This window comes from Canis lupus, chromosome 5 (genome assembly GCF_011100685.1).
Source record: "Canis lupus familiaris isolate Mischka breed German Shepherd chromosome 5, alternate assembly UU_Cfam_GSD_1.0, whole genome shotgun sequence".
Classification (NCBI taxonomy): domain Eukaryota; kingdom Metazoa; phylum Chordata; class Mammalia; order Carnivora; family Canidae; genus Canis; species Canis lupus.
In genome coordinates, this window is record NC_049226.1 from 70,802,855 (window position 1) to 70,827,549 (window position 24,695).

The following is a 24,695-nucleotide window of genomic DNA, read 5'->3' on the forward strand; positions in this document are numbered from 1 at the left end:
TCCCCCCTCTCCTCCCTCTCCCCCCTCCTCCCTCCTCCCCCCTCCCCTCTTGGGCTGTCGGTTGGGCCCCGCGCCAGGCCCTCCCCTCGGCCTGGAGGGCGGTTCCGAGGGCGGTTCCGGCTCCACCTGCTGAGCAGCCCCCGCACCCCGCACCTGCGAGTCGCCCCCGGACTGTCGGACCTGGAGGACGGCCTGGAGGATGGCCTGGCCTCTATTTCCCCCCGAGATGGCAGCGTGCCCTGCACACAGTGGGTGCTCAATAAATTAGAAAAAAATAGTCTTATTGGCGGGCGCCTGGGTGGCTCAGTGGCTCAACCAATCCTTGATTTCCGCTTGGGCCGCGGCCTCCCGGTGGGGGTGACGCGTGGCCTGGGGCTCCGCGCTGGGGGGGCCGCTCCAGATTCTCTCTCTCTCTCCCTCTACCCCCTCCCATTCTCTCTCAAATAAATAAAACCTTAAAAAAAAAAACAAAAACCCGGCCTTATTGTGAGATAACTCACTGACCACACCATCCACCTAAGTAGAGTGTACGGTTCTGGGGTTTCTAGGATCCTTACAGAGTCGCGCCAACATCACGACCGAAGGACATTTTCATCACCCCAAAATGCAACTCTCTGGCTCTGCCTGTACTGCCCCCCCACCATCCCCTCAGCCCTGAGCAACCCTTAGTGACTTTCTCCATAGATTTCCCTATTCTGGGCTTTCTTGTGGTTGGAATCATATAATATGTGGACTTTGGTGACTGGCTTCTTCCACCTAGCTCGGTGTTTTCGAGGTTCAGAGCAACACTTTTTTGCTGTGTGAATGAATGAGGCTACGGAAGCAAGGGGAGGGCGCTCTCCTGGCGCGCTGGCGGCCAGCTGGAGGAAGGACACCCCGGGTGGACATCCACATCTCATGGCGGGGCTGTGGCCTGGCTGCCCTGGGGACGCGGGACTGTCTTCAGCTCAAGGCCAACCTTTACTTTGGGGTTTTTCCATTGATTGATTCGCTCATTCCACAGAAATGCACAGTGATGACCTACCAAGCTTTCTCTCATAAATGAACACACTACTTTTAAAAAGTCAGTTAAAGTGGACAGAAGCTTGCTTTCCAGAAGGTCAGTCCTGCAGAGGCCTCGGCCTCCCGATGTGCGCCTGACCTTCCTGCTTGGGGTGGCTCACAGGCAGCTCTGAGGCGGCCTCTCAATGTCCACATCGAAGCAAAAGCCCTTTTACTGCCGTGTGAGGCTGTTCCAAGTCCTGCACACCTGCTGCTCTCCACCTCCTGCCATGCTGCCACTTCCCCTGCTCTGGGTTTACAGAAATTCTGGACTGTGCTGTCCGCGTGAGGGCCACGGGCCAAACACGGCTGCTGCTGAGCGCTTGAGCTGGGACCGGTCCCACCTGAGATGTGCTGGACATGCCAAGTACAGAAGACTTTGTGCAGAAAACAAAGAGTGTGAAATATCTCAATAATTTTTATATTGACGTGTTGAAATGATATTTGGGGTATGTTAAGAAAAATATAGTTTAAATTAATTTTGCCTGTTTCATAAAATGTGGCTACTAGGACAGTTTATGTTATTGTGTCCTATTTCTAGAAGGCAGGGCATGTCTTGAACAGCCACCACCAGAGGAGATAGCTATCCATAAAAAATTAAAAAAAAAAAAACCTGTGAGAGAATCGTTGACCCACCTCCCACCTCAGCAGATGGCCTCTGGCCATCGTTGGGGGGAGCCCCAAAGAGAAGCTGCCACAGCGGGTATACCATGCTCGGGAAGCAGCTGGGTGCCAGCGCCCCTTTCCCCGAGCCTCCTCCTCCTCCCCGGCACACCAGAGCGGGGACACAGCCCGGTGTTTCCGAGGAGCAGCTTATTGTTCCTACCATTACGTTTAGAGGGCACACAGCCAAGAGGTCTAGAACCAAGGGCTTGGTGGAGACCTTCTAGCCGGTCTCAGCCTCCTGCTGTGGAGGTGACCAAGTGTGCTTTGGAGAAGCTTCCCTTTCTGGAGGTGTGTCTGAAGGGCAGGTCTCAATGCATGCCCCAGTGGACTTCACCTCGCTGCCAATCTGAGGGAGCTTGGCTCGGGCTAACCGACTCAGCATTGGAGAGGGCACGGGTGGGCTGGGGGTCGGGGAGAGGGCAGCACTGAGGTTTCCAAGGCCCAATCCAAATCTGAATAGAGCACACTGAAAAAGTCAGATATCCTACTGTATACAGTCGTACATGTTGTGCATTGCACAAGGGTGTCACACTTAAGGGAGTTTAATTATTAGGGAAACTGGCATGTTTATAGTGACCATTTCCCAGCAGGTGGCAGTAGAGTGTTTTGAGGAGGGGACAAACATTCTCCAGGAGGCAGCTGGTGAGGATGGACGAGAAAGTCCTGGTGGTGTTGGCACCACTCACCCTCCTAAGGCCCAGACACAGCAGCCATCTTTTCTCTAATAAGTTCTTTTTTGATGACATTTTTAAAAATCGAGGCGAAATTCCTGTAACATAAACCATCTTAAAGAGGCATCCAGAATACAGTATTGTGCAATCACCACCTCTATCTCGTGGCTAAAGATGTTCATCACCCCCCCCCCCCCCCGCCATAACCCCATAGCCATTAAGCAGTTGCTTCCTAGCCCGCGGTAAATACCAATCTGCTTTCTCTCTATATAGATTTGCCTAGTTTGGATATTTCCTAAAAATGGAATCAAACAATATGTGGCCTTTTGTGTCTGGTTTACTCGGCATAACATTTTCAAGATTCATCCATGTTGCAGTGTGTATCCACACTTCATTCCTTCTTACAGATGGGTAAGAGGCCGCTGTCTGTATATACCACATTTATTACCTGTTGGTGGACATTTGGGTTGTGTCCACCTGATGCCACTTTTTAAAAAAATATGTTATTTATTTACTTGAAAGAGATAGAGTGAGTGTGAGCGGGGCAGAGGGGCAGAGGGAGAAGCAGGCTCCCCGCTGAGCAGGGAGCCGGACGTGGGGTTGGATCCCAGGACGCAGGGATCATGACCCGAGCTGAAGGCAGACATCTAACCGACTCGACTGAGCCACCCAGGTGTCCCCTGATGCTACTTTTAAAAGGGGGTGTAATATATGCAGTAAATGGCACAAATCTGAAATGTTGAGTTCTGTGAGTGTTTAAACATCTGTGTGACCGCAGATCAAGAGATAGAGGGTTTCATCGCCCCAGAAAGTTCCCTCCTACCGTCCCAGTCAATGACACCTCCTACCCCCATAGTGTCAATAACCACTGTTCTGACCCCTATAAACACAGATGCCTCGCACCTGTTCATGAACTTCCCGTAAATGGGATCCTATGGCAAACCCTCATTTATGTCTGTCTCCTTTCACACACGTGATGTCTGTCCAGTTAATTCATGTCACTATGGGGGTCCATAGTTGGCTTTCTTTTTCAGTCTTTCAGAATTCCGATGCGACTGTGTCACTGTGGCTTTCTTCATTGTCCTGTTGATGGGGACATGTGTGCTGTCCCACCATGTGCCTACCCTCGTTTGTTTATTCTCCTGTTAGTGGACATTTGGGTTGCTTCTACGTCTTTGGCTGTTCCGAGGAATGCTGCTGTGAACATCCTTGTGTCTCTCGGGGGACATGAGCCCTCAGCTTTCTGGGGTGTACGCCCAGGAGCGGAGTTGTGGGATCACAGGGTGGGCGGATGTTTAGCTTCAGCCGATACGCTTTCCAAAGCGGTCGAACCCATTTCTATGCTTACCGGCGGTGTATGAGAGCTTCCGTCAGCCACCGTCTCCAGCTCTGAAAACAGATGCAAGCTGATTCTGGGGTCCCCGGCGTGGCTGAGGTCAGGGCAGAACTACCTGCCGACCGTGCAGTCTCCCTAGGAGGCTTCTCGCAGCCTGTGGCGGAAGGGGCTCCCTCTGTCTCCCAGCATGTTAGTCCCTGTCTTTGGGCTTCCCTGGAAGCAAGCTTTGAGATAAAGATCCCAGCACAGGGGATCTCTGGGTGGCTCAGTGGTTTGGTGCCTGCCTTTGGCCTGGGGCGCGATCCTGGAGTCCTGGGATCGAGTCCCCCGTCGGGCTCCCTGCATGGAGCCTGCTTCTCCCTCTGCCTCTAGCTCTTTCTGTGTCTTATTTTAAATAAATAAATACATAAAATCTTAAAAAAAAAAAAAAAAAAAAAGATCCCAGCACAGGTAGCTTCTTTGGGAAGTGGTCCCAGGGAATGCGGGTGGGATCAAGGGTAAACAAAGGAGACGATGGCAGGAGGTGCCAACAAGCAGGCGAGCCCGGGACAGCTGATCAATGCCGGGGAAAGCAGGCCTCGGAGCGCCCCACCCCACCAGGAGGGAGACAGCCCTGCTCATCACTGAGGACTGCTGCCAGGCAGAGGCGCAAATTCTAGGCCCTTCGAAGCCTGCCTTGGGGAGTGAGCCGAGAAACCGAACATCATCCTTGAGTCCTCGCCGGCCCTCCCTCTAGACCACTCACCACGTTCTGCAGCTTTACTCCTAAGCTCGTCTGGAATCTGTCTCTGTGGTCCCGGCTCTGGTCCCAGCCCCGTCCGTTCACCAGCCAGCAGTGGAGCTCTACCCCCAAATGCCCTGCTCCCTGGGTGACCCTGACCCAGAGGCCCAGGCTTTCCTGGCCTCCACTTCCCCACTGGGTCATGTTAGTGCTCAGCAGGGGCAGGAGTAGTAAATGAGTTCAGACCTGCAAACCCCTTGGTGCCGTGCCTGGGGCGCAGTGAGTGCTACGGAAGTGTTCTGTTAGAAAATGAGTAAGACAATTGCAATCTCCCTCTCACCCGAAGCCCTCAGGATGGATCCCAGGCCTCGGCGTATGATTAATGAAACACTGGCTCATCTCACCCCCATCTTTGCCCCGCAGGGAGCTGAAGCCAGAAGATACATTCACCTGGAACATGTGACTGTGAACTTATTTGTATAAAGATCTTTGCAGATGTGGTCACACTGAGGAGCTGTCCGTGAGGTCATCCTGGGTCATCATCCAGGTGGGCCTTAAATCCAACGGCAGGTGTCCTGATATGAGAAAGCAGAGGGAGATTTGATGCGGGGGGGGGGGGGGGGGGGGGGCGTGAGGCAGACGCAGAGAGGCTGGAGGAGCGCAGCCGCAACCAGGACGCGGGGCGGGGGGGGGGGGGGCGGGAGCTGGAAGAGATAAGGAGAGTTTTCTCCTCAGAGAGACTGTGACCCTGCCGACATCGTGACTTTGGACTTCTGGTCTCTAGAAGCATGAGAGAATACATTTCTGTTGTTCTAAGCTACCGGTTAAAAGGGAGGACACTGGGAGCCTCGGCCGTGCCAGGGGGAGGGCACTGGCTGGACGCTGGGCATTGTGCAGGGCGGCTGGGGTCAAAGGACGGGAGGCTCCCAACCTAGCAGGAGCCCGCAGGTCCCACCAGGGGACGGCCGGGGGCTGACAGCGGTGTCACTCCCACGGCCGGAGTCATGGAGAGAGGCTGCCCGGCTGGGATGCCCAGGGGAAGAAACGCCTTGACCTTTCTCTTCCAGCCTCCTGCCCCCGCCCCCCCAGGGGCAGGGTAGCCTGCAATCTCCAGGCTCCCCTGGAAGCCAGTGGCAGAGGAGCCCAGGTGATGCAGAACAGAGTGAGGAGGAGGGCTGAGGGCACGATGGCTGGCAGGGTCCCCCCTTCCATTTGGTAGTTATGTGCGCTGGGGTGAGCCAGGCCTCCCCTGGGTGGGGGGAAGGATCAGGGACAGAGTGGCTGGCAGTGCCTTGCACACGCGCCTGCACACGCACATGCACGTCCCCACCCGAGCTGGCCATCATGAAGCCAGGGCCCACTCGTCACCCCTGCAAATCCAAGACCCTCCTTACCCTCACCCATGGCACCTGCTTTCCCTGTGTGGCCAGAGGTGGGGCAGCTAATACTCATCATGCTCCGGGGCTGTCCACTTAGTGGGTGTACAGAGGCCTCTAGAAGCGAGGAGGGAACGGAGAGCAGGGATGTAGGGAGGCAGGGGAGGAAGGTGGTGTAGGTTGGACCTGGGAGGTAGTGAGGGTGCCACTCCAGTCTGCTGAGAGAGATGAGGGGCCTGGCTTAGGGTGGGGGAGGCGGAGGCACAGACGGGTAAGGAGACTCGGGAACATTTGGAGTGGCTTCAGAAGGCTGGCAACAGCCGGCACATGGGGTGGGTCGGACAATAGGGCCACTGGACTGCGGTAACGCCCTTGCTGGGTCAGGAACCCTGGGAGGCAAATGACTTGGGATAGGGTAGAAATAAAGTCTCTCCTCGGACACACTGAGGTGCCTCGTGGGCACGTCTGGGTGACGGGGCAGCTGGAGGGATGGTTGAAACTCAGAGACGCTTCCATGAACCAGTGGCATCTGTGTTGCCCAGTGGTCCCAGAATGCAGTGTCGGGCCCCGCCCAGACCTTGCAAAATCAGAATCTGCATTTTCCCAAGACCCCCAGGTGAAGGCCAGGCGCACTGCTCCTAGAAGTTCTGGGCTAGAGCTGCAGAAAATGCCCCGATGCACACGTTGGCCTGGGTTTTCTCCTGGCGGTGATTCTGTCCCCTGGGGACATTTCTTATTGTCACGGCTGGGGGTGGGAGTGGGTGCTACTGGCATCTAGCTGGCCGAGGCCAGGGACACCGCGTGACATCCTGGGATGCACAGAATGGCCTCGCTACAAAGCGGGATCTGGCCCCGAATGTCAACAGCGCCGAGGGTGAGGAGCCCTGGCCGCTGCGGAGTCCTGACCTTGGCCTAGGTCTCGTCCCCAGCCCATCCCCACCGAAAGGCTCCCTTGAAGCCACACAGAAAGGCCAGATGTCAATGAGTCACTTACAGTTTATTTTTGCCTGAAAGTATTTCACATCTCTGAACACAGCTACGTGACAGTAGTATTAACCATCAGGAAAAGCAACAGTGCGAAGGGGAAAGGTGGCATGTCTTGGTTCTTTTTTTTTTTTTTTTTTCCTTTTTTAAAGTTTTTTGTTTGTTTGTTTTTGCTTCTGCTTCTTCCTGCACCAGAGTGCTGTAAAGTATGGGACCAGAGGGGAGAGAATAAAACCAAACAACGGAAAACAACAACAACAGAAAACAACAGAACACGGAACGGAACACACTCACACGCACACACAAAATAAAACCTGGCACGGGAAATGAAGTAAGAATGAAACCCAATTTCTTTTTTTTTTCCTTTTTTAAAAAAATGAGGGCATAGTCGGGGGGGTAATAAAGTCTACCTAGCAAAGTATAAAACGACAAAAGCATGGTTTCCATTGAATAAGATTAAATATATATAAAACAATTACATTGACTGGGGGGTTAGGTCTGGAGGTGCCGGAGGGGGCGGTATTTGTGCTGAACCAACAGAAAAGGGGGCCTGGGGGGAGAGGGGACCCCAAGGAAACCATGGAAGGGCTGTTCTGTACAGTGAGGGCTCGTTAAGAAAAAGCCAACTGTTTACAAAATAAACGGAGGTTGGTGTGTCTTGGGGACAGGGGTGGGGACAGAAGGGGCGTCTGTGCTGCAGTGGTCACATTCATGGGGGGGGGTGGGCAGTCAGGCTGGTGGAGGCGACGTCTCTCTCTTCTCCCAGGAGACCATGCAAAGAAGCGGGCATGCATGAGGAGACCACGCGAAGCACAGGATGGCGGGGAGGCCACGGGCCAGTCTCAGTCGGGACAGGGTGGCTGAGGCCTCCGGAGATGGGAGCTCTCCGGGGCAGGGGGCAGGGGGGACAGGTCAGCACCCCCAAATGTGTACAAGGGGGCTGAGGGAAAGCTGGGGCCTGGCAGGAGCAAGACTACAACGTGGGGACCCCACTTCTCCCCCCCAGCCTGACCCCCACCCAAGAGCAAGTTGGAGACACTGGGAGGTGGAGATGCACAGTGGGGGCGGGCGGACGGACAGACGGACGGCCGAGCAGTGGCATACGGAATCCGTTACAAAAAAGCAATTCATTTTCCAAGGAGGTTTTTTTTTTTTTTTTTTTTTTTGTCTGTTTCCTTTAAAAAAATAACAATAATACTAGCACTACCCCAACAGCTGACTGGTTTATACAGTACTACAGGCCAGGGGCGGGCGGGCGGGAGGGCGGAGGGGGGGAGGGGCAAAGACTCCATAAATAAGAGGCAGGTCCCAGACCCGCAATTTGTCAACATTTCTTAAATAGGCGCATTATTTAAATCTTATGTACAACGAGAATCACTTTGCATAGCAATGGCGAGGACACAGGATGGTGTGCGATGACATGTCTGGGTTTTCTCCTCCCAGTGGGGGGGTGGGGGGGCTCTCGGCGGAGCCTCTGAGGAAGGACGCGTCCTTCCTTGGCCCGCGAGGCCCATCGAGGTCGTGTGACAGTGGTGGCATCAGGGTTGACTTTTCCCACACAGCGTTAAACACAAAGGCAAAGAAAATCCACAAAGGGTCCCCCCTCCCCGAGCCCCCCGCCCCCCCACCCCCTCCCCCGACCCGCTGATGCTCCTCTGGTTGCTACAAAGTCCATTTTAGACCAGGTCAAGGTTTCCAATTATGAAGCTAAAAGAATTAGGCGGGGCTGGGCGTGCTTGCGGCCCCCCTCCCCACCCCCTCCCCCCTCCGCCCTCCGCCCCCAGAAAGACTCCCCCATCTAGCTCACAGCCGGGGTGCTGGGGGTGGGACCCCAGGACCGGCGCTCTAGGCTATTAGTCAAGAATTGTGTGTCGCAGCTGCGGACTCCTTCCTGCGGGCGGAGGTTCACCAGGCTTCCGTGTAGCGGACGTCCACCTCCTTCAGGTTGGGCAGCTTGGCCTGTGGGCAGCAAGGAGGAGCCTGGCTCGCCCGCCTCAGTGGCCGGGCCCCCTCGCCTCCCCCGCCTCGCCACGGGCGGCTCCCTGGGTGACTCGGTGAGGACGGGCCCAGGATCGCGGGCGACAGCTGCGGGGGACCCCACGCCCCCCTCTCCTCCGGGAGCCTGGGCATCGTCTGTGGAGCCATGTGATCCAGTCCCCCGGCTCCCAGCACCCAGGACGGTGCTAAGGACAGAACGCCTGGCGGACGGCACGGCCTGCCCGACCCGTGGCGTGCTCTGCCGATGGGGACTATTCTCTCTTCCTCCTGCCGACAGGCCATCACCGCCAGCCACAGGGCCGGCCAGTGGGGTGGGATCACCGTGCGGGCAGGTACTCGGGGTGGCTCGATTCTTCCCCCTGGGTCCCCCTCGTCCGATCCCACCTGCTGTAGCTCAGAGCCGCTTCCGGCTCTCCATCCCTGCTACGAGACACGAGACACGAGACACGAGACACGAGACACAGCTCCTCCCTTCCTTCTTTTACAAACAGCCGCCTTCTTTGCAAGCCTTCCCCGCACAGAGCCGGCTACTTGCTCTCCCTCCACTCCCTCCCTTCCACTTTCCGGGTGCACCATGACCTGCCAGTGTGTGCACAGGGCTCCTCTCCCGGGCCCGGCAGAGCTTACTGACTGGGGGGCTGCAGTCACCCGTGCGGCACTCAAAAAGCCTTTACGCCAACCCCTCGGAACCAGGAGACTGCAGCCCAGGGATCTAGGTTTGCAGGTTCTCCTGAAAGATGGGAAGCTCTGGCTGGCCTCGCTCTCGCCTGGTGCAGAGTGCAGGCCCCTCCCTAGAGGCAGGGAGGCCACCTCCAGGCTGGTCCAATCCCTGCAGCACAGAGGCTGGGCCTCACTGGCCAGGATCCGCAAGTTGGCACCACGTGTCTCTCAAATGAGTGAAAGTGGCTTTCCTCCACAAGTGGCCAACTACGTACACCCTTTGGCTGCTTGGGTGCCGTGTCTGGATCTGTGCTTCTTCAACTTTCAGGGGCATAGCAATCCTTGGCAGTGGGGTCAAAATGCCCACGGGGCCTGGACAGGAGGCCCTGAAGTCTGCGTCGGTGACAAGCCCGAGCGAGGTCTGAACCCCCCCGGGATGGGCACTCAGGCCAGCTGCACCCCTGCTCCTGCTTCACGGGCTCCTCAGGACCCTGCGGACAGCTCTGCCTCGCACACTCACTTCTTAGGCCCTCCTTTTGTGAAGGCTCTTCTGCCCCAGTAAGCAGGGCTGGCTGTCCCCTGTGCCCTCCCTGCTAGTCCCTGAGCCCTGTCCTGCCCGGGTTACTGCATTCCGCAGGGACCTGGCACACAGTAGGTGCTTTGGAAGTAGCTGTGGGTCTGGCTGAGCTGGAGGTGGAAGCTGAGGTGTGTGTGTGGGGGTTCCTGCTGGTGAGGATTCCCTCCCAGTGGCTTCCAGCGTGTGAAGGTGCCAATGTACTCATGATTCCATCTGGCCGCCTGGCCCAGCCCCTCCGTCCTTGGCACTGGCTATCTGCAGCCCCACTCACGCCTTCTGGGGCAGATGGTACGGAGCCCAGGGGGATGGGGGCAGGCTGCTGAAGGCCCAGCTCCACTAATGCCCAAGGCCTGTTTTACAAACAAAATATGCCCTGCCTTTCCCCACTCAGATCTGCTTTCCTTTCCCCAATTTTATCTTGCCAACCTAGCCCAGGCTGCCGGTCCAGGCTCTTATCATGTGTGACTGCACCAGCCCCATAAATGTTCTTCCTGTTTCTACTCTTGCTTGCACCACCTCCCGCCCCCGTAAAAAATCAGTTTTCCTGGTAACAGCCAGAACAAGCTTTTACAAGTATAACTCACTACATTGCTTAGAGCCTCTGAAAGCTTTCTACTGGATGAGGTCCAGAGCCCTTCTGTGACCTACGAGGCCTCATTCAGTCTGGCCCCAGTCTATTCTCTCTTACTTTCTAGTCACATCTGCCACAAAGTCTGCTCATGCCAACCCTTTCTGCCCCAGGACTTTGGCGCTTGCCTTTCCTCTCACCCTTTGCATCTGTGGCTTATCTTTTAGGTCTCATTTATAGGGCCTCTACTTCAAAGGGACCATTCCCTGCTGGCTTCCTCTTTATCACTCCTTTCAACCTGCCATTATTCGATTTACTGCCTTAAGTAAGCAGGTTTAACAGCCTTTGCTGTCGGAGAATAAGCTCCATGAGGGTGAAGTGCCAGTGTCTCGATGCTGGAGATGAACGGATAGATGGACGGATGGATGGGGGGGCGGGGTAGGGATGGATTACCTTCAGATCCTCATAGGTGTCAGCCGAGAGCTTGGTGCTGTTCATGTTCAAGCTGCAGAGACTCTTCATGGCTGCATAAGGACAGACAGACAGAGTCGTGAAGTCGGTGAGACCTCCACAAGGGCAGCTGCAGGTACAGGACAGTCAAGTTGGGGGCACTGACTGCTGGGGCCCAGGCCCCCGTTTAGGAGATGGGGTGGAAAAGTAGAGTTTCAGGGGCACAGCCAGGGGGTCTGCTTCAGGCAGGCGCTGGTCTGGACCTCTGTTCTGTCCCTGCCCTCTAAGCCTCCCTCCCTTCTGGTCCCTCTGCCACATCCCTCCACTGCCTGTACCCCGAATGTCCCCACAGCTTGCCTGCCACACTGTACACTGGCCCCCGTGGACTAGGTCTGGCCCGTCCCCCAGGGGAACTCTGGATGCTCTCCTGGTGGAGCTGACCCAGGCCGCAACTTCCTGAGGGCAGTTCTCAAACTTACGTTTAGTCAGGAGCTGCTCAATAGAGATGTGATGCTCTGCGCCAGGGACTGTGTGACTCCAATGACAGTGTCCAAGGAGCACATTTGTAGAGAAATGTCTCCAAACCTCATCTTCCTGCCCTCCACTACTCCTGTCTCCTGCTCCCACCCTTCCCAAGCCATCTGGAATTTGCCAACAACCTTGCAAGAGCCACGGCCACAGCCTAGCAAACCCCTGTGGGCCAATCCCTACGTATGTGTCTTGTACACCCAGATCCAGTCGCCTCTCTAGGAAGCCTTCTATTCCTCCCAGGCATGGGGCCTCTGGTCTAAATCAGTGGGTCAGAAATGGGAACTGCAGATTCCCAGGCTCAGCACCCAAGAGTTTAGTCTGAGAGATTAGGTTTGGGGTACAGGAATCAGCATTTCTGGGTTCCCTGGGGGTCTGTGTGTGTGTATGTATATTGAGAGATTTTTTTTTATTTTAGAGCAAGAGAGAGTACATGTGCATGTGTGAGTGTGGACGGGGTGCAGAGGGAGAGAATCCCAAGCATATTCCCCACTGAGCACAGAGCCCAATGTGGGGCTCAATCCCATTACCCATGAGATCATAACCTGAGAAGAAAACCAGTTGGATGTTCAACCAACTGGGCCACGCAGGCGCCCCTTGTGGCTACTTCTGCTAGGGCAACGCTTCTCAAACGTGAACAGTGTGCGGGAATCCCATGGGCATCTTGTTAAAATGCAGTTTCTGAGATAGGAAGCCTGGGGCGTGACCTGAGAATTCACGACTCTAACCCCAAGTGATGGCTGCTGCTGGTCAGGGGAGCCGGGCAGCAATGTCCTAGAGCACTCGCCTTGAACTTGATTTCTCAGGCAAGTATCTGGAGGGTACAGGTACTCATTTTTCCCTTTTCTTCTAGAATACAAGCTCCCTGAGGTCAGGGATATTTCCCTCCTGTTCTGTTCTGAGGACGGTGCCTGGCACACAGCAGGTGCTCAGTGAACATGTGAATGAATGTGAGCACGTGTGAACGACGCAGCCCTCACCCCCTGCTCCCAGCGGCCCCCTCAGTACTCACAGCTGAGGGCCAGCAGGCCGGCGTCGGTGACGGGCGTCTCGCACAGGTTCAGCACCTGGAGCATGGTGAGGTGTTCCGACAGGAGCCGCAGGCCGGCGTCTCCAAACTGTGGAGCACAGAACCTCTCAGCCCTGGGGATCGAGAGGTCTCCCCAAAGTACCCAGGAAAATGACCTTGAGGCTGGGGAAGCAGTGGAGGAAGGTCATGGGGACACAGCCACCACGCCCTGGGGCTCTGGGCTGCTCTCACTTCTCTCCAAAGACTCCAATCTTCTCCCGACCTGGGTTCGAGTCCAGCTGCTGCTGGTGGGATGGGGGCCAGGCAAGGGCCATTCCCAGGAGTCCTGCTGTCTGTCCAGGGCTTTGAACTCAGTGGCTCTGGCTACAAGTGGAGGCCAAGGCAGCTTTTCCCCAGGCAGGACAGTGGGGTGGGGCGGGATTGGAAGGCAGACTGCCAGGAGCACCCTGGTTTCTCTTCTGTAAAATGAGGGCGCCAGTGGGGCCTACACATCACAGGTGTGGTATGGAGCCACATGCACTGATCCACGTCAGGTGCTCAACAGCGCAAACGATCCTGAGCGTGGGCAGTATGCATGCGTGTGCTGTGGTGGTTATTACAATAAAAAGACCTGTCAGCTGCCCATGCGCCCCCCTGGCAGCTGTGTGAGACCGGCCCACCTCTCAGCCCTGCCTCTCAGCGCTTCTAAGACTTTGCCCAGCACATCCCTGCCCTGGGCCTCAGCAATTCCAATTGTGAGATGGGCCTCTGGGCTTCATGAGACCCTAAACCTCCTCTGGCCTAGGGAGTGGGTGCTGAGCTGGGGAGGGGGTGAGGTAACCAGGGGAACGGGGCCATGGGCTCTGGGCAGGAAGGCCAGCCGTGGAGGGTGCAGAGCAGGTACAGAGCACGGGTGCATGGGGGCATGATGTGGGGTGCAAGATGTGGGGGCAGGGCCGAGCAGGGTGCAGGCAGGCGGTGTGCACCTGAGTGGACCACAGGTTCAGCTGCTTGAGAGAAGGCAGTTTGATGAGGTGCTCAGCGCAGGCACTGGTTACGTTGGTGAAGGCCAGACTGAGGTTCTCCAGGTTCCCGAAAGAGCCAGAACTCAGCAAACGAGCCAAGTCGGCGTCCTGCAAACAGACGGGCAGGTGGGGTCTCGGGGAAGGCCTGGGGTTGCCAGCAGCTCCTGAGACCCCTTCACATCCTCTCCCCACCCCCCCTTCCCTTGCCCTGCCAAGAGCTGTAGCTGCGGGCAACGAATCCCCAAAGGGTGGGGTGATGGTGTGCCTCAGGGGCTTGGACTGAGGGGGCCGCCGGGGAGGGAGGGGCTGCCTTCACGTCCCTGTGGGTGGGGGAGAAAGCCTCCAGTACTGTGACTCACACCCTGAGTCACTGACTGGGGTGTTCTGAGGCCATGTCCCTCCCACGTACATGTGTACCTGGCCGACTCACCCTCCCAGGCAGCAGCTTGTGCCCATTTCCCACCTGCAAACACTGAGGCCACCCCGACTCCAAGGCTTGTGTGGTCACTGCATGTGTGATCATTAAACCGTGAGGTCACCAAGGGTAATATCTGCTCTCCCTTCCACCTCAGTGACTGAATCCTTGAGTTTTAACCATCATGTGGCTGCCCTGAAGGCTAATCTCCCAGCCAGGTGCAGCCATGTGCTGAATCCGGACCATGGTATATAGGGAAATGTGTCCACTAGGACTTTCAGAACGTCCTTAGAGGGAAGGGGCATGGTCTCCTTTGCTCTTCCTCCTTTTGCTGGCTTGAATGGAGACATGATGGCTAGAGCTTGAGCAGCGTTTTTGGACCATGAGGTTAAAGTCTCATGCCAAGGACAGTGGAGCAGCAGGACACAAGGAATTAGGATTCCGGGAAGACTTGTACATGGGGGTGGATAGAAGCATAGCTTCATAGTGTTGTGATGATAAAATGAACTCCTGGCCCAGTATCTGGCACATATATACTCCATGTATATTAGCTATTATTACTAACTGGTAACATAATAAGATCAACATCAACAATAATCTTTATCATGTTTGGTTTCCTGCAACCTGGTTCCCTCCTGGAAAAGCTGGCCTGTCAAGGACTATGTTGTCCTTGTTCACCTCCACCAGACACTCTGCTGTTCCCCAGCGGGGAGGCCCAATCACCTTCTTCCTCCCACCCCGCCCCGCAGGAAAATGAAACCAACTCACTGTGGACTTGGAGGGCAGTGTTAGCCTGGTGGGCCCGCCTTTCCTTTGCTGCAACAGAAGCAGACTGATCAAGACCCATCCTTTCCCCTGAGCTTCCACCATGCATACCCCTCCTTGTTAACATCACACAGTGCCATTTTCATCTCCGGGTGGGTGCTAGAAGGCAACATGGCAGTCTTGGTCTCGGGGCACGCCCTGAGACCAGGTTGGGGTGTAGGTGGTTTATCAGAGAGGGGATCCCAAGAAACACCACCAGGGAAGTGAGACAGCAATGCCCCTTGAGGAAGAGAGTGTTAGCGTACAGCTACTACTGGGGGTCTCTGGGTCATGTCTCAGACATGTGCCTCCTGCACAGAGGGAGCTGAGGTATTTACACACCCTCCCCCACCAGCCATGTGTGAGAGCGGCCCCAGGGGCCCAGGGTGGTGAGTTCACTGCCACTTCGAGGTCCAGCCCTGGTGCCCTTGAAGAGGGGCCTAAGGGATGTAGATGACTCTGGGGTGTGAATGTACTCTTGGCCAGGCCCCCTAGGAGCTGTGTGACTCTGGACCAATGACTTGACCTCTCTGTGATCATCTGGAAAAGTGGCGGGTGGTAGTCCCGACTTCTCAGGGTCTGGAGGAGGACTAGCTGGAACACAGGCCCAGGCAGTCCTGGACTCTGCCCTGCTGTGCCTCAGCTATGCTCCCTCTGGCTGGCCCAGCTCTTGAACTGCAGAATTGGCTGTGGACTCACCAATTCCTTCAGCTCCCGCTGCCGGTCGCATAGCTGCTCGTACATGCGCTTGCCCACGCCCGTGCTCTCCAGGGTTGAGATGATCTGCAGCTGGGTGTCATTGTTGTCGATGATGTTGTATTCCAGCATCAGGCACAGGATCTGCTCGAGAGCAGGGCAGGCGTCTTACAGCCAGCCTGAGACTCCAGGCAGGGCTGCTCCTTATAGGCACAGGGGGCCAAACCCTCCTTCTGGGCCATTGGCCCCACACTCCAGGGGACAGGGGTCTATGGATCAGCTCAGCATGCTCTGTGTATTCTAAAATCTCATCCTGAAAGCGAGCACCCAATTTATCCCCTCTCTGCATTTCTGCCTGTGTGACATTGGGCTGATCACCAGCTGCAGCTTCCCATCCATACAATGGGAACGTTCGTGTACACCCAGCTGAGCATAGAGCAGGCCCTTGGCAAATGCACGAAGGAATGACACGTGCTAGGGCCTGATGGGTTGGTAGAGAGCCCAGAAGACAGGACACCTCTCCATCCCTGGTTTTCTCCCCTTTGCCTGGCACATGGCTGGTGCTCAAGACATGCTTGCTGAATTAAGCAAACATCGGCCACACTGTGTCCTGGAGCCTCAGGCAGCTGCCCTGCCCTACTGCCCGGGATTCACATGCAGGCAGTCCTGCCTCGAGATCCCCTCTCCAAGGACTCCTCCCTTTCCAAGCAGAGCCCACTGGGCCCAGGCCCTCACAGCATGGCTCACCTGCCTCTTGGCTCCCTGCTTACCCCTGTCCCTGCAAGTCCCCTGAAAACCACTTGGACAAACCTCCAAGATCCTTAGCGGGGCCTCTGGGCACCTAGTAGGCTCTTCAGGCACATGCACCCAAATCCCCAGCCTCTTGCCCCTTGACTCCACCATCCTGGCTTCACCCTGTCCTTCCACCACAGCTCTTCCTGCTGCAGGGCTGGCAAGTGCTGCCCTGGCCTGGATGCTCTACTCCTGCCTTCTTGTTAACACGCTGGCCTCCAAATCTCACTGTAGCACCCCCTGGCAGGGAGGAAGCTCTAGGGCTCAAATTCTTCCCACTAAGAGGTGTTCTCATCTCCATCCCCTTAACTTTGGGCTGGCATTTCTCATGGATAGAATTTGGCAAAGTAACACCGGCTGACTTTGGAGGTGCGTTAGAACAGCGATACAGATCGTGCCAGTCTGCCTCTGGACAGTAGGTCTGGGGGCCTCAGGAGGACATAGAGAGGAACTGGGCCAGGTGTGTGTTTCCACTCCCTGGTGAGTGGAAATGCTGCTGCCTCAGGCTGTTGTGTGGAGAGGTCTGGATTCCCAGATGCTCCAGCCTCCCCATGAGAGACCCAGAGTAAGAACTCGTCTGCTGAGCCCAGTCACCCCAAGATCCGTGAGCCAATGAATGAGTATCATGGCTTTAAGCCCCCGTTGGAGTGGTCTGTTACACAGCAACAGACAAATGGGGCAGACATGTCCCTTGATCCCTTGGGTCAACACAGAACACAAGTGAAATGGATAAATTGTTTGAGGAAGGCCGCATGCTCCCTCGAGGCTCAGGGTGGGCCGAGGCTACATCCACCTCATCTGCTGCTGCGCTCCCAGCTGCTGTCACAGCTCTGGGCTCCTGCAAGGCTCTCAGTCAACAAGGATGAAGGACAGGACGAGACAGCAGCCTCGCCAGGGCCTTGGGTCAGCTCCTTACCTCGACCATGGTCTGATTCCCCCTCAGGGCCAGGAGCATGCAGGGTCCCAGCTTGTTTTCCGCCAGGGAGAGCAGGAATTTTTTGGTCTTGTAACAGGAGCCCATTAGGATGTGCACCTGTGAAGAGAGAAGGCCGAATCAAGAGCGGTGGCCCCCGCGGGGCTGTGGCCGGAGATGCCTGCTTTTGGGATGCCAGAAAGATTCCCAAACCAGAAGACCCATTCCATATCCTACCTGGACACTAGATCTGAAAGGGTCCTCAGACCCCTCCCCACAGAGGGATTCAGAAGATCCCCCTGCCTCCCTGACACGGGACTCCGAGGACATGGTGCTATGTGAAGCAAGCCAATCACGAAGGACACCTCCTGCAGGATTCCACGCACGGGAGGGGCCTGGAGCAGCAGACTCAGAGGCAGGAAGTGGAGTGGTGGTTGCCAGGGCAGGCAGGGGGCGGGGACTTCGTGTTTAGGGGGTACAGGGCCACCCCCTGCGGGACAGAGAATGAAAGGGAGCCTCGCCTCCCCCTTCTCAAACTCTCTGGGAGCTCCAAAGGTGCTGAGTGATCACCTCCCCCAGAAATCCAGAAATTGGCAAATTCTGCTCCACCTGGCTTTACAAGCAGGGCAGCCATTAAGAAAACTGGGTTTCTTTTTGGCGTATCTGGAGATGGCGCCCAAGCGCAGGGGGCCCCAACCAACAGGGCGAGGTGGTGGGGGGGGGGGGAGGCAAACACTCCATGTGCCCTTCCCCCAACTTGGTGTGAGAACAAACACCCTTCCATGGTTGGAGACGGCAGCCTCATCACGGGGACCGCTCCTGTGCCCTGCGTCTCCATGGAAACGATGCACTGCCATCCCAGGGGCTGCCTGCTTCCTCTTCCATGTATATTTTTTCCGCTCCATCATTAACAACTCTGGCACACAGACGCAATTTCTCAGGCTGGGAAGCGGCCAGCTCCCCGACTTCTCTCGCACAGAGTCCCCACATCGAGGGGTGGGGGATCACTGGCTGGCTGTTGCCATGGTAAAGCTGTGACATCAGGGCAACCCTCGTGAGAGGTGAGGGGGGGTGCAGGCGGGCAGAGGCCAGCATCTCCAGGACGTACAGGGCACTTGAGAGGGGCTTGTCAGGCAGCGGGTGAGGAGTGGAGGGCCAGTGCGTGAGGAAGAGGCTCTAAAAATAAGTCCCTTTCAAGAAAGGTTCCAGAGGCAGCGCTGGATTTGTTGTCACTGAGGAGAGCTTCGTGAGCTGGTGGCCCTGCAGCAGAGACGAGACCAACCGCAGCCCTCACCTCTGAGCAGGCTGTGTGCTAGGCCCTGGCTGGGCACCCTGCACCCACTGTCGCATTCAAGTGCAAGGTGAGCCCAAGAAGCCAACACGCTACTTCCTGGCTCACAGACGAGGAGGCGAAGCCCACGGTGGGCCAGTTACCGGCCCACGTCATCAGGCGAGTGCATAGCAAGGCTGCCATCCGAACCTCTTTTCTCGGGGTGGGGAACATGCATGGTGCCAGAGCTCAGTTGGTGATGTCAGCCAGCAGGACAGCTGGGGTCTCCAGCCACTGGGAGGAGAGTCTGCCCCCTTCAGGAGATGGACACGCTGCCACTGGCAGAAGGGTTGGCTCTGGACAGGGTGGTTTGGGTCCAGGGAGGGATGTGGAGGCTGAAGGCCTCTGTGACCTTGGGCAGGCCCCCACACCTCCCTAGGCTGCTTCAACACGGGTGTGCTTCAGGGGTCAGGCTGAAGACGAAGAAACGGTGCATGTGGGATATGCGGCACAAAGAAAGTACTGGAAGTCCCCAAGGGTGCAGTTACTGGTTTGGTAACCTCAGATCTCTCACCTCCAAGGTGAGATGATCATCCTGCCCTTGGCTTCTCACTGCAAAGGTCAGGGAGACTGGTGGATCTGCAGTGGCCTTCTAGAATCCCTGTGCAGGTCAAGCCCTCAGTGGCCTGAACGCTGCCACTATAGTGAGCTGTGTGAGCTTGGGCGGTGAGCACCTCGGGATTCAGCGGCCTTGTCTGTGAGGTGGGTAACGCCATCACCTCCTCACGGAGCTGAGTGGGACCAAGTGAGAGCAGGGACTCCAAGCCCTTCGCTGGGCACCCGCTCAGGCAAGAAATAAGGAAGTGACACCTCATGGTCACCTTCAGCACCACCCTCTTCTTCAGTTTTGGGGCAGTCTGGACATTCCCAGGCTGGCTACGGCTGGATCGGGGCAGCTCTCGCCCCCCTCCTCCAGGGAGGCCAACCCAGGGCCTGCCCACAGCGCCCCCCTGAGGGGTCCCGCCCTACATACCATGCTGGCAAACAGCTCCCCATCATCGTCGCAGGCCACCCCTCCGGGGCTGTAGAGCTGAAACCAGCCGTCTTTGCCGGCCCGCACGCTCAGCAGGCACGAGTGCACCTGCGGCAGAGGAGGAACACGGTGGTCAGCCCCTGGGGGGCTCTACATGCAAACATTAAAGGCTCCAACAAGTCCAGCAGTTAAGAAACCTGGTTAACTTCTAGTCCAGTGACTCTCACCTCCTACTAAATACCACGGAAGGCCTTTTGGGAAAAAATTGTGGCATCCATCAACTGGGCACCTCCAGCCACTCACCATCAGCTCTGCGGGACAAAGGGCCAGGCCTGGCTTGGTCAGTTGCCCTGGATCAAAGCAAATCTGCAGCCAACTCAGGGCGGGGGGAGAGGTTCAAAGCAATTGCCCAGGCTCAGTCCCCTTTTCTCTTGTGCCTTTCTCGGGGGGCAGTGGGGAGCTCTTCTTTCTCCCTTCTCTCTCCGCACCTCTAACTCCTCTCTCCTGCTCTCTGCCCTCAGCTCCCTCTGAACTTGTCTGCTCACTCTCATGGCATCCGCCTCCTCTCTGTCTCTGTGCCTCTCCCTGGAGGCTCTCTGTCCAGGCAGGGCCAGTTTCGTGCACAAGCACAGCTCTCTCGGTGGGTCTCAACCACCCTCCCAGAGTTCTGTGTGTCAGTGTGTGGGTGGGCATGTGTGTGTGCGTGTGCAAACGTGTGCGTAAGGAATTCCACATCCACCCTGGCCCCTCCTATAACTGCAGAGAGAGAGAGAGAAAGAGAAAACCGGAGGAAGACAAAGACCTTTACTTCTTCCCCTCCTCCCTGTCCTCAGAAGAGCGCTGAGATGTGCCTGATCGTTTCCTTCAGGAGTGAAGGACAATTTGCTGCCAAAAGCCACTTACTCACAGATATTCAATTGATCACAACCCACACATAAGTAAACAGAAAACAGAGGCGGTGGGGCTTTGATTTTTCCCTCTGAGTTGGAAGGATATCAAACGCTAATTTGTCTACTTCAAAGAAATGAGGAACCAAGAGTATGAAACTCTATTCAGCAAATATATCAAACAATTTATAGCTCTGGCTTCTTCAGGAGGGAGGAGGTGGGAGGCAAGAGCGAGGAAGAGAAACAGAATCAAAGGAGAAGCAGCAGGAGCCTGGCGAGGGGCCTGCTGGGGGCAGGGCCTCCTCCCCCGAGGCCCCAGGACCGGCCCCTTGCTCACCAGTCCCGGGGGCCGTGGTCGGTACCAGGCTTGGGAAGCTCCGTCCCAGCACTTGGCTCGCCTCTCTGCTCTGGGAAGCAGCTGGGACCACTTTTATTTGTCAGTTTCAAAGTTTGTGTTTGAAATAGAGGCTCACTTTCCAGGGGAATTCTGAGAATCTGTCTTCACACGCAGTGAAGGATGGTGTAGACCAGCACCGTGATTCAACCACTTAAGAGCTCCCTATCTGCCACTTTTGCCTCTTCCCACTGTACCTGAGGACCATTTTTGGAATCAGGGTTGAGAATCAAGGTGTTTTAAAACTTGATCCTTCTAGAACTGGTTTACAGTGGGGCCTGAAGAAGAGTATACTCTGGGTCCACTGAGGGGAAGAAACCATTTCCTCCTCTGTCGATCCTTGACCGCCTGCTCTGCTGGGGGTACACGTGTCCTGTCTGTCCCCACCTGGGAGCCAGGGCCCCTCACACCCCCGGCTCCATGCCCACGGAGAAGGGGGGTGTGAGCTCCTCCTCGTCCTGCTCATTTTTGCAGCCCTGTCGGGCCCAGTGCGTCTGCTGCAGAGCTGGCCACTGAACACACTCTGGAGCCACACTCCCTGGGCTTGAATCCTGCCTTGGCCAGGTACCAGCTGTGTGGACCATGGGGACGTCCCTCAGCTTCAGGGTTCCCAACGCTAAAAGGAAGGTGCTTCTGATGTAGGACAGGGTGATGAGAGAACATATTCGTGCTGGTGGGATGGATTCGAGGAGAAAATGCACGTGCCTGATGCAGGGTGAAGCACCTAATCCAGGCCAGCTATTGCTACGCTGATACAGCGGATGGAGGAACCCAGGCCACGCTGAGTCCTGGCTCACACAGCCTCCGGGGGTGGGGGGTGGGGGGAAGCTGAGCTCTCCCTGAAGCCCAGATACTGGAGGGATGGAGCAGCCCCTCAGGGAGGCTCTCAGCCACCATGTTCGGGAATGAAACTCGGCTCAGATCCCAGCTCAGATGTCTCCCCTGGTTTGCTGATTCTCAGAACGGCAGGTGTAAGGAGGATCTGGCGCTATGTTGGAACTGGCTGGGAAGCCCAGTGCCAGCCTGCCCCTAAAGCAGGGCCCATGCTCCAAGAAGAAACTGCCAGCTGATGAGAAACCACCTCTGGTTAGCCTGGGCTTCCAGTAAAGGACAGACATCTCAGGCCAGGCTTACTCCCGCCACATCATGAGGGGGTGGCTGTGTTTGTGCACAAGGCACAGAGCCTTCGTCAACTGTTATGAATGCCCGTGGTAGACGAGGAGGCCCTGCCAGGTGCCTTCGAGGGGGGAGGGAGCCCTCACCTCTTGTCGTGGGTCTTCGGCGAACCTCTGAATCACGTACTTCAGTTCCCTGAAACATATGGGGTGGGGGCAGAGTCATTCCCTGGGCCCTGGTTTGCGAGGACCGTGCTGCAGAACTTCTAGGAGGGGCCACGGTTGCCTCCCAGGATGCATGTGAGTGAGCATGAACGGGCTGGACGGAGGGCCGGCCGCTGGGGGACGGCCTCGGGAGGGAGGACGTTCACACCGCAAGGAGGTAGTGAGGGCGTTGCCCAAATACTCACTTGGTGAACTTCTCGTGGGCGAGAGCTCTGTAACAAAAACAGAGGGAAGACTGCAGTTAGTGGGGTGCTTTTGAAGCCACAATGATCCAGAGATCTTCCTCTGGGAACGGTGAGGCTTTGTCTGATCCGAAGAGTGAGAAGGAAGCTGAGAATGAAACATGGACATCTCGTCCCTACTTGGAACTGTACAACAACGGCCTCCTTTGAGGGGGCAGAGCTAGTAGGAAGGGGAACAGAGGGAGCCCCCCAGCCCCCAGGGCCTGCACCTGCAACAGCGCCCATGACCCAGGCTCCTCTACGACTGCGGCCGTGCTAATTACGGCCCTGAAGCAGTGGGGCGTCTGGGGACCGTTCTCCAGGTGAATTGCATCATGGGCCAACTGTCACGTGTGTCCCCGGGGCCATGGGGACAGCGGCTGCGGCCCATGACGCCACCGCTCTTTGGAGACGGCGTGGCTCTCAGGAGTCAGATTTCTCCGGTCTCGAGTCCTGGGGGCCCCAGGGACCAGCCGGGCCAGCAAATGGGGCAATTACCGGGTGTAATGTCCCCCCTTGGAGAGCCGCATCTCATAAACACAGGCTCGCTAATGGGCTCCTGAGAGAGCCCCGAGCCGCCTCCCGAGGCCTGGCTTCTCCACATCTGTCAAAACAGAGGCCTGGCGGCATTTTAGGGCCTGGTTATTCAGACAAAGCCTTCTCCTCAGGCCATTAACCACCAGACAGTTTTCTCCCTATTTTCCTCGGATCAATTCAATATTGAGAGGAGGGCTGGCAAGAGATGGGGGGGCCCATCTCTGACCCAAGTCGCTGTGGAACACCAGCGAATAATCATAATGGGCGTGACGAGAGAGCATTCAGCATATCACGGGATGGCACAGCAAACGACTCCACGTGCCCGCTCTTGTGTCTTTCACCGTGGCCACCGGAGAGCACAGGCACGAAGTCCTGGTCTCCTCTGAAGCATATCAAAGTCGCTAACTTCGTGGCATGAAGGCCCAGTGGGGAGGGCTTTGTGTGCCTTCCTACTCAGTGCATCCAGTAATGCTGCAGTGAGGTAATCTCCCTGTCTTTCTGAGGGGGGTGGAGGTGTCCCCAGGGGTCCCACAGCTGAAGACCAACCTCTCCATCTCCCACTACTGTCCCTGGTGTTCCCAGGGTGATCTGTGGACCACTGAGGGCAGAGACGGGGAGGGGACTTACTCTTTGGGGAATGGAATGGGTTGAAGCAAGCTGGCCAGGGACGGTCTCCAGTCATCGTAGTCCGACCTAGAGAGAGAAGGAGTGACAGTCAGGCTTGGACTGGATCAGGAGAGGTTTACCGTGTGCTGTCACGGATGGCCCGAGATAGGGAGAGCGTCTGGCAGAGACTCCCATGGCACCTCCTGCTTCCAGGGAGCTGGGAAGACAAGCAGCTGGTATCTACGGGCCTGACAGGACCTGTCCAGAGATTTCCTTACGGCAGCCGAAGGGGCCAGCCCTCCGGCTCCCTGGGGTTTCATCCCACCTCACCCCTGTACCCAGGTTGCCAGATCGTTGCTCCTTCCAGCTTTGGAATTATCAGATCGAAACCCTAACCCTAGCACCTTACAGCGTGCCTGTGTTTAGAGACACACATGCGATGAAGGTAAAACAAGACCATCAGGGTGGGCCCTAACCCAGTGTGCTTAGCATCCTAACGTGGAGAGGAGACAAGGACACACACACACACACACACACACACACACACACACACACGGAAGCAGACCCTGTGAGGTCACGGGAAGAAGGCCCAGGAAAGAAGCCTCAGAGGAAACCGCCCCTGCCCACTGCCCACTCCATGATTTCAGACTTCCGGCCTCCAGAACTGCCAGAAAACAAATTTCTGTTGCCGAAGCCACCTGGCTGTGCGGCCACCCAAGCTGACCAGCAAAGGAGGCTTATGTTGGGAATCCAAAGGCATTCTCATTTTTGACCAGAACTGAGGAGCAAATTTATAGGCTGATTCATAAAAAATAAAAATCACATGCTATTTATTTGCAGTTTGGGTCAACCCTCCTGATTTATCAGGTACTTCTACTGCTATGTCCAGATAACAACTTTTTTTTTAATAATCCTAATTTTTTTTTAAATTTTTATTTATGATAGTCACAGAGAGAGAGAGAGAGAGAGAGAGGCAGAGACACAGGCAGAGGGAGAAGCAGGCTCCATACACCGGGAGCCTGACGTGGGATTCGATCCCGGGTCTCCAGGATCGCGCCCTGGGCCAAAGGCAGGCGCTAAACCGCTGCGCCACTCAGGGATCCCCAGATAACAACTCTTTAACAGTCACAGCTAATGACAGTAATAACAACGGTGACAGTAACAGTAACGGGAAAAA

The 24,695-nt window shown here is 56.3% G+C and overlaps 1 protein-coding gene and 1 long non-coding RNA gene across 6 annotated transcripts in view; one reads left to right on the top strand and one right to left on the bottom strand.

The window, feature by feature from the left end:
• The first annotated feature begins 140 nt into the window (after positions 1-140).
• Positions 141-4,997, top strand: LOC119871936. Its single transcript, XR_005360029.1, has 3 exons — positions 141-1,490; positions 2,652-2,789; positions 4,859-4,997. It is a non-coding gene; the product is annotated as an uncharacterized LOC119871936 (long non-coding RNA).
• Positions 4,998-6,787: 1,790 nt separating this feature from the next.
• Positions 6,788-24,695, bottom strand: part of CMIP (c-Maf inducing protein) — a 231,320-nt gene continuing 213,412 nt past the window's right edge. For all 5 annotated transcript variants that reach the window (XM_038538199.1, XM_038538202.1, XM_038538200.1 and 2 more), the window contains 11 exons: positions 23,540-23,605; positions 22,340-22,366; positions 22,077-22,125; positions 19,534-19,641; positions 17,234-17,350; positions 15,529-15,669; positions 14,794-14,841; positions 13,572-13,718; positions 12,589-12,694; positions 11,052-11,122; positions 6,788-8,754 (listed from right to left, as the gene is read on the bottom strand). In XM_038538199.1, the coding sequence (XP_038394127.1) occupies positions 8,701-8,754; positions 11,052-11,122; positions 12,589-12,694; positions 13,572-13,718; positions 14,794-14,841; positions 15,529-15,669; positions 17,234-17,350; positions 19,534-19,641; positions 22,077-22,125; positions 22,340-22,366; positions 23,540-23,605 (934 nt within the window). In that variant the 3' untranslated portion in view covers positions 6,788-8,700. The remainder of the gene's footprint in view (positions 8,755-11,051; positions 11,123-12,588; positions 12,695-13,571; positions 13,719-14,793; positions 14,842-15,528; positions 15,670-17,233; positions 17,351-19,533; positions 19,642-22,076; positions 22,126-22,339; positions 22,367-23,539; positions 23,606-24,695) is intronic.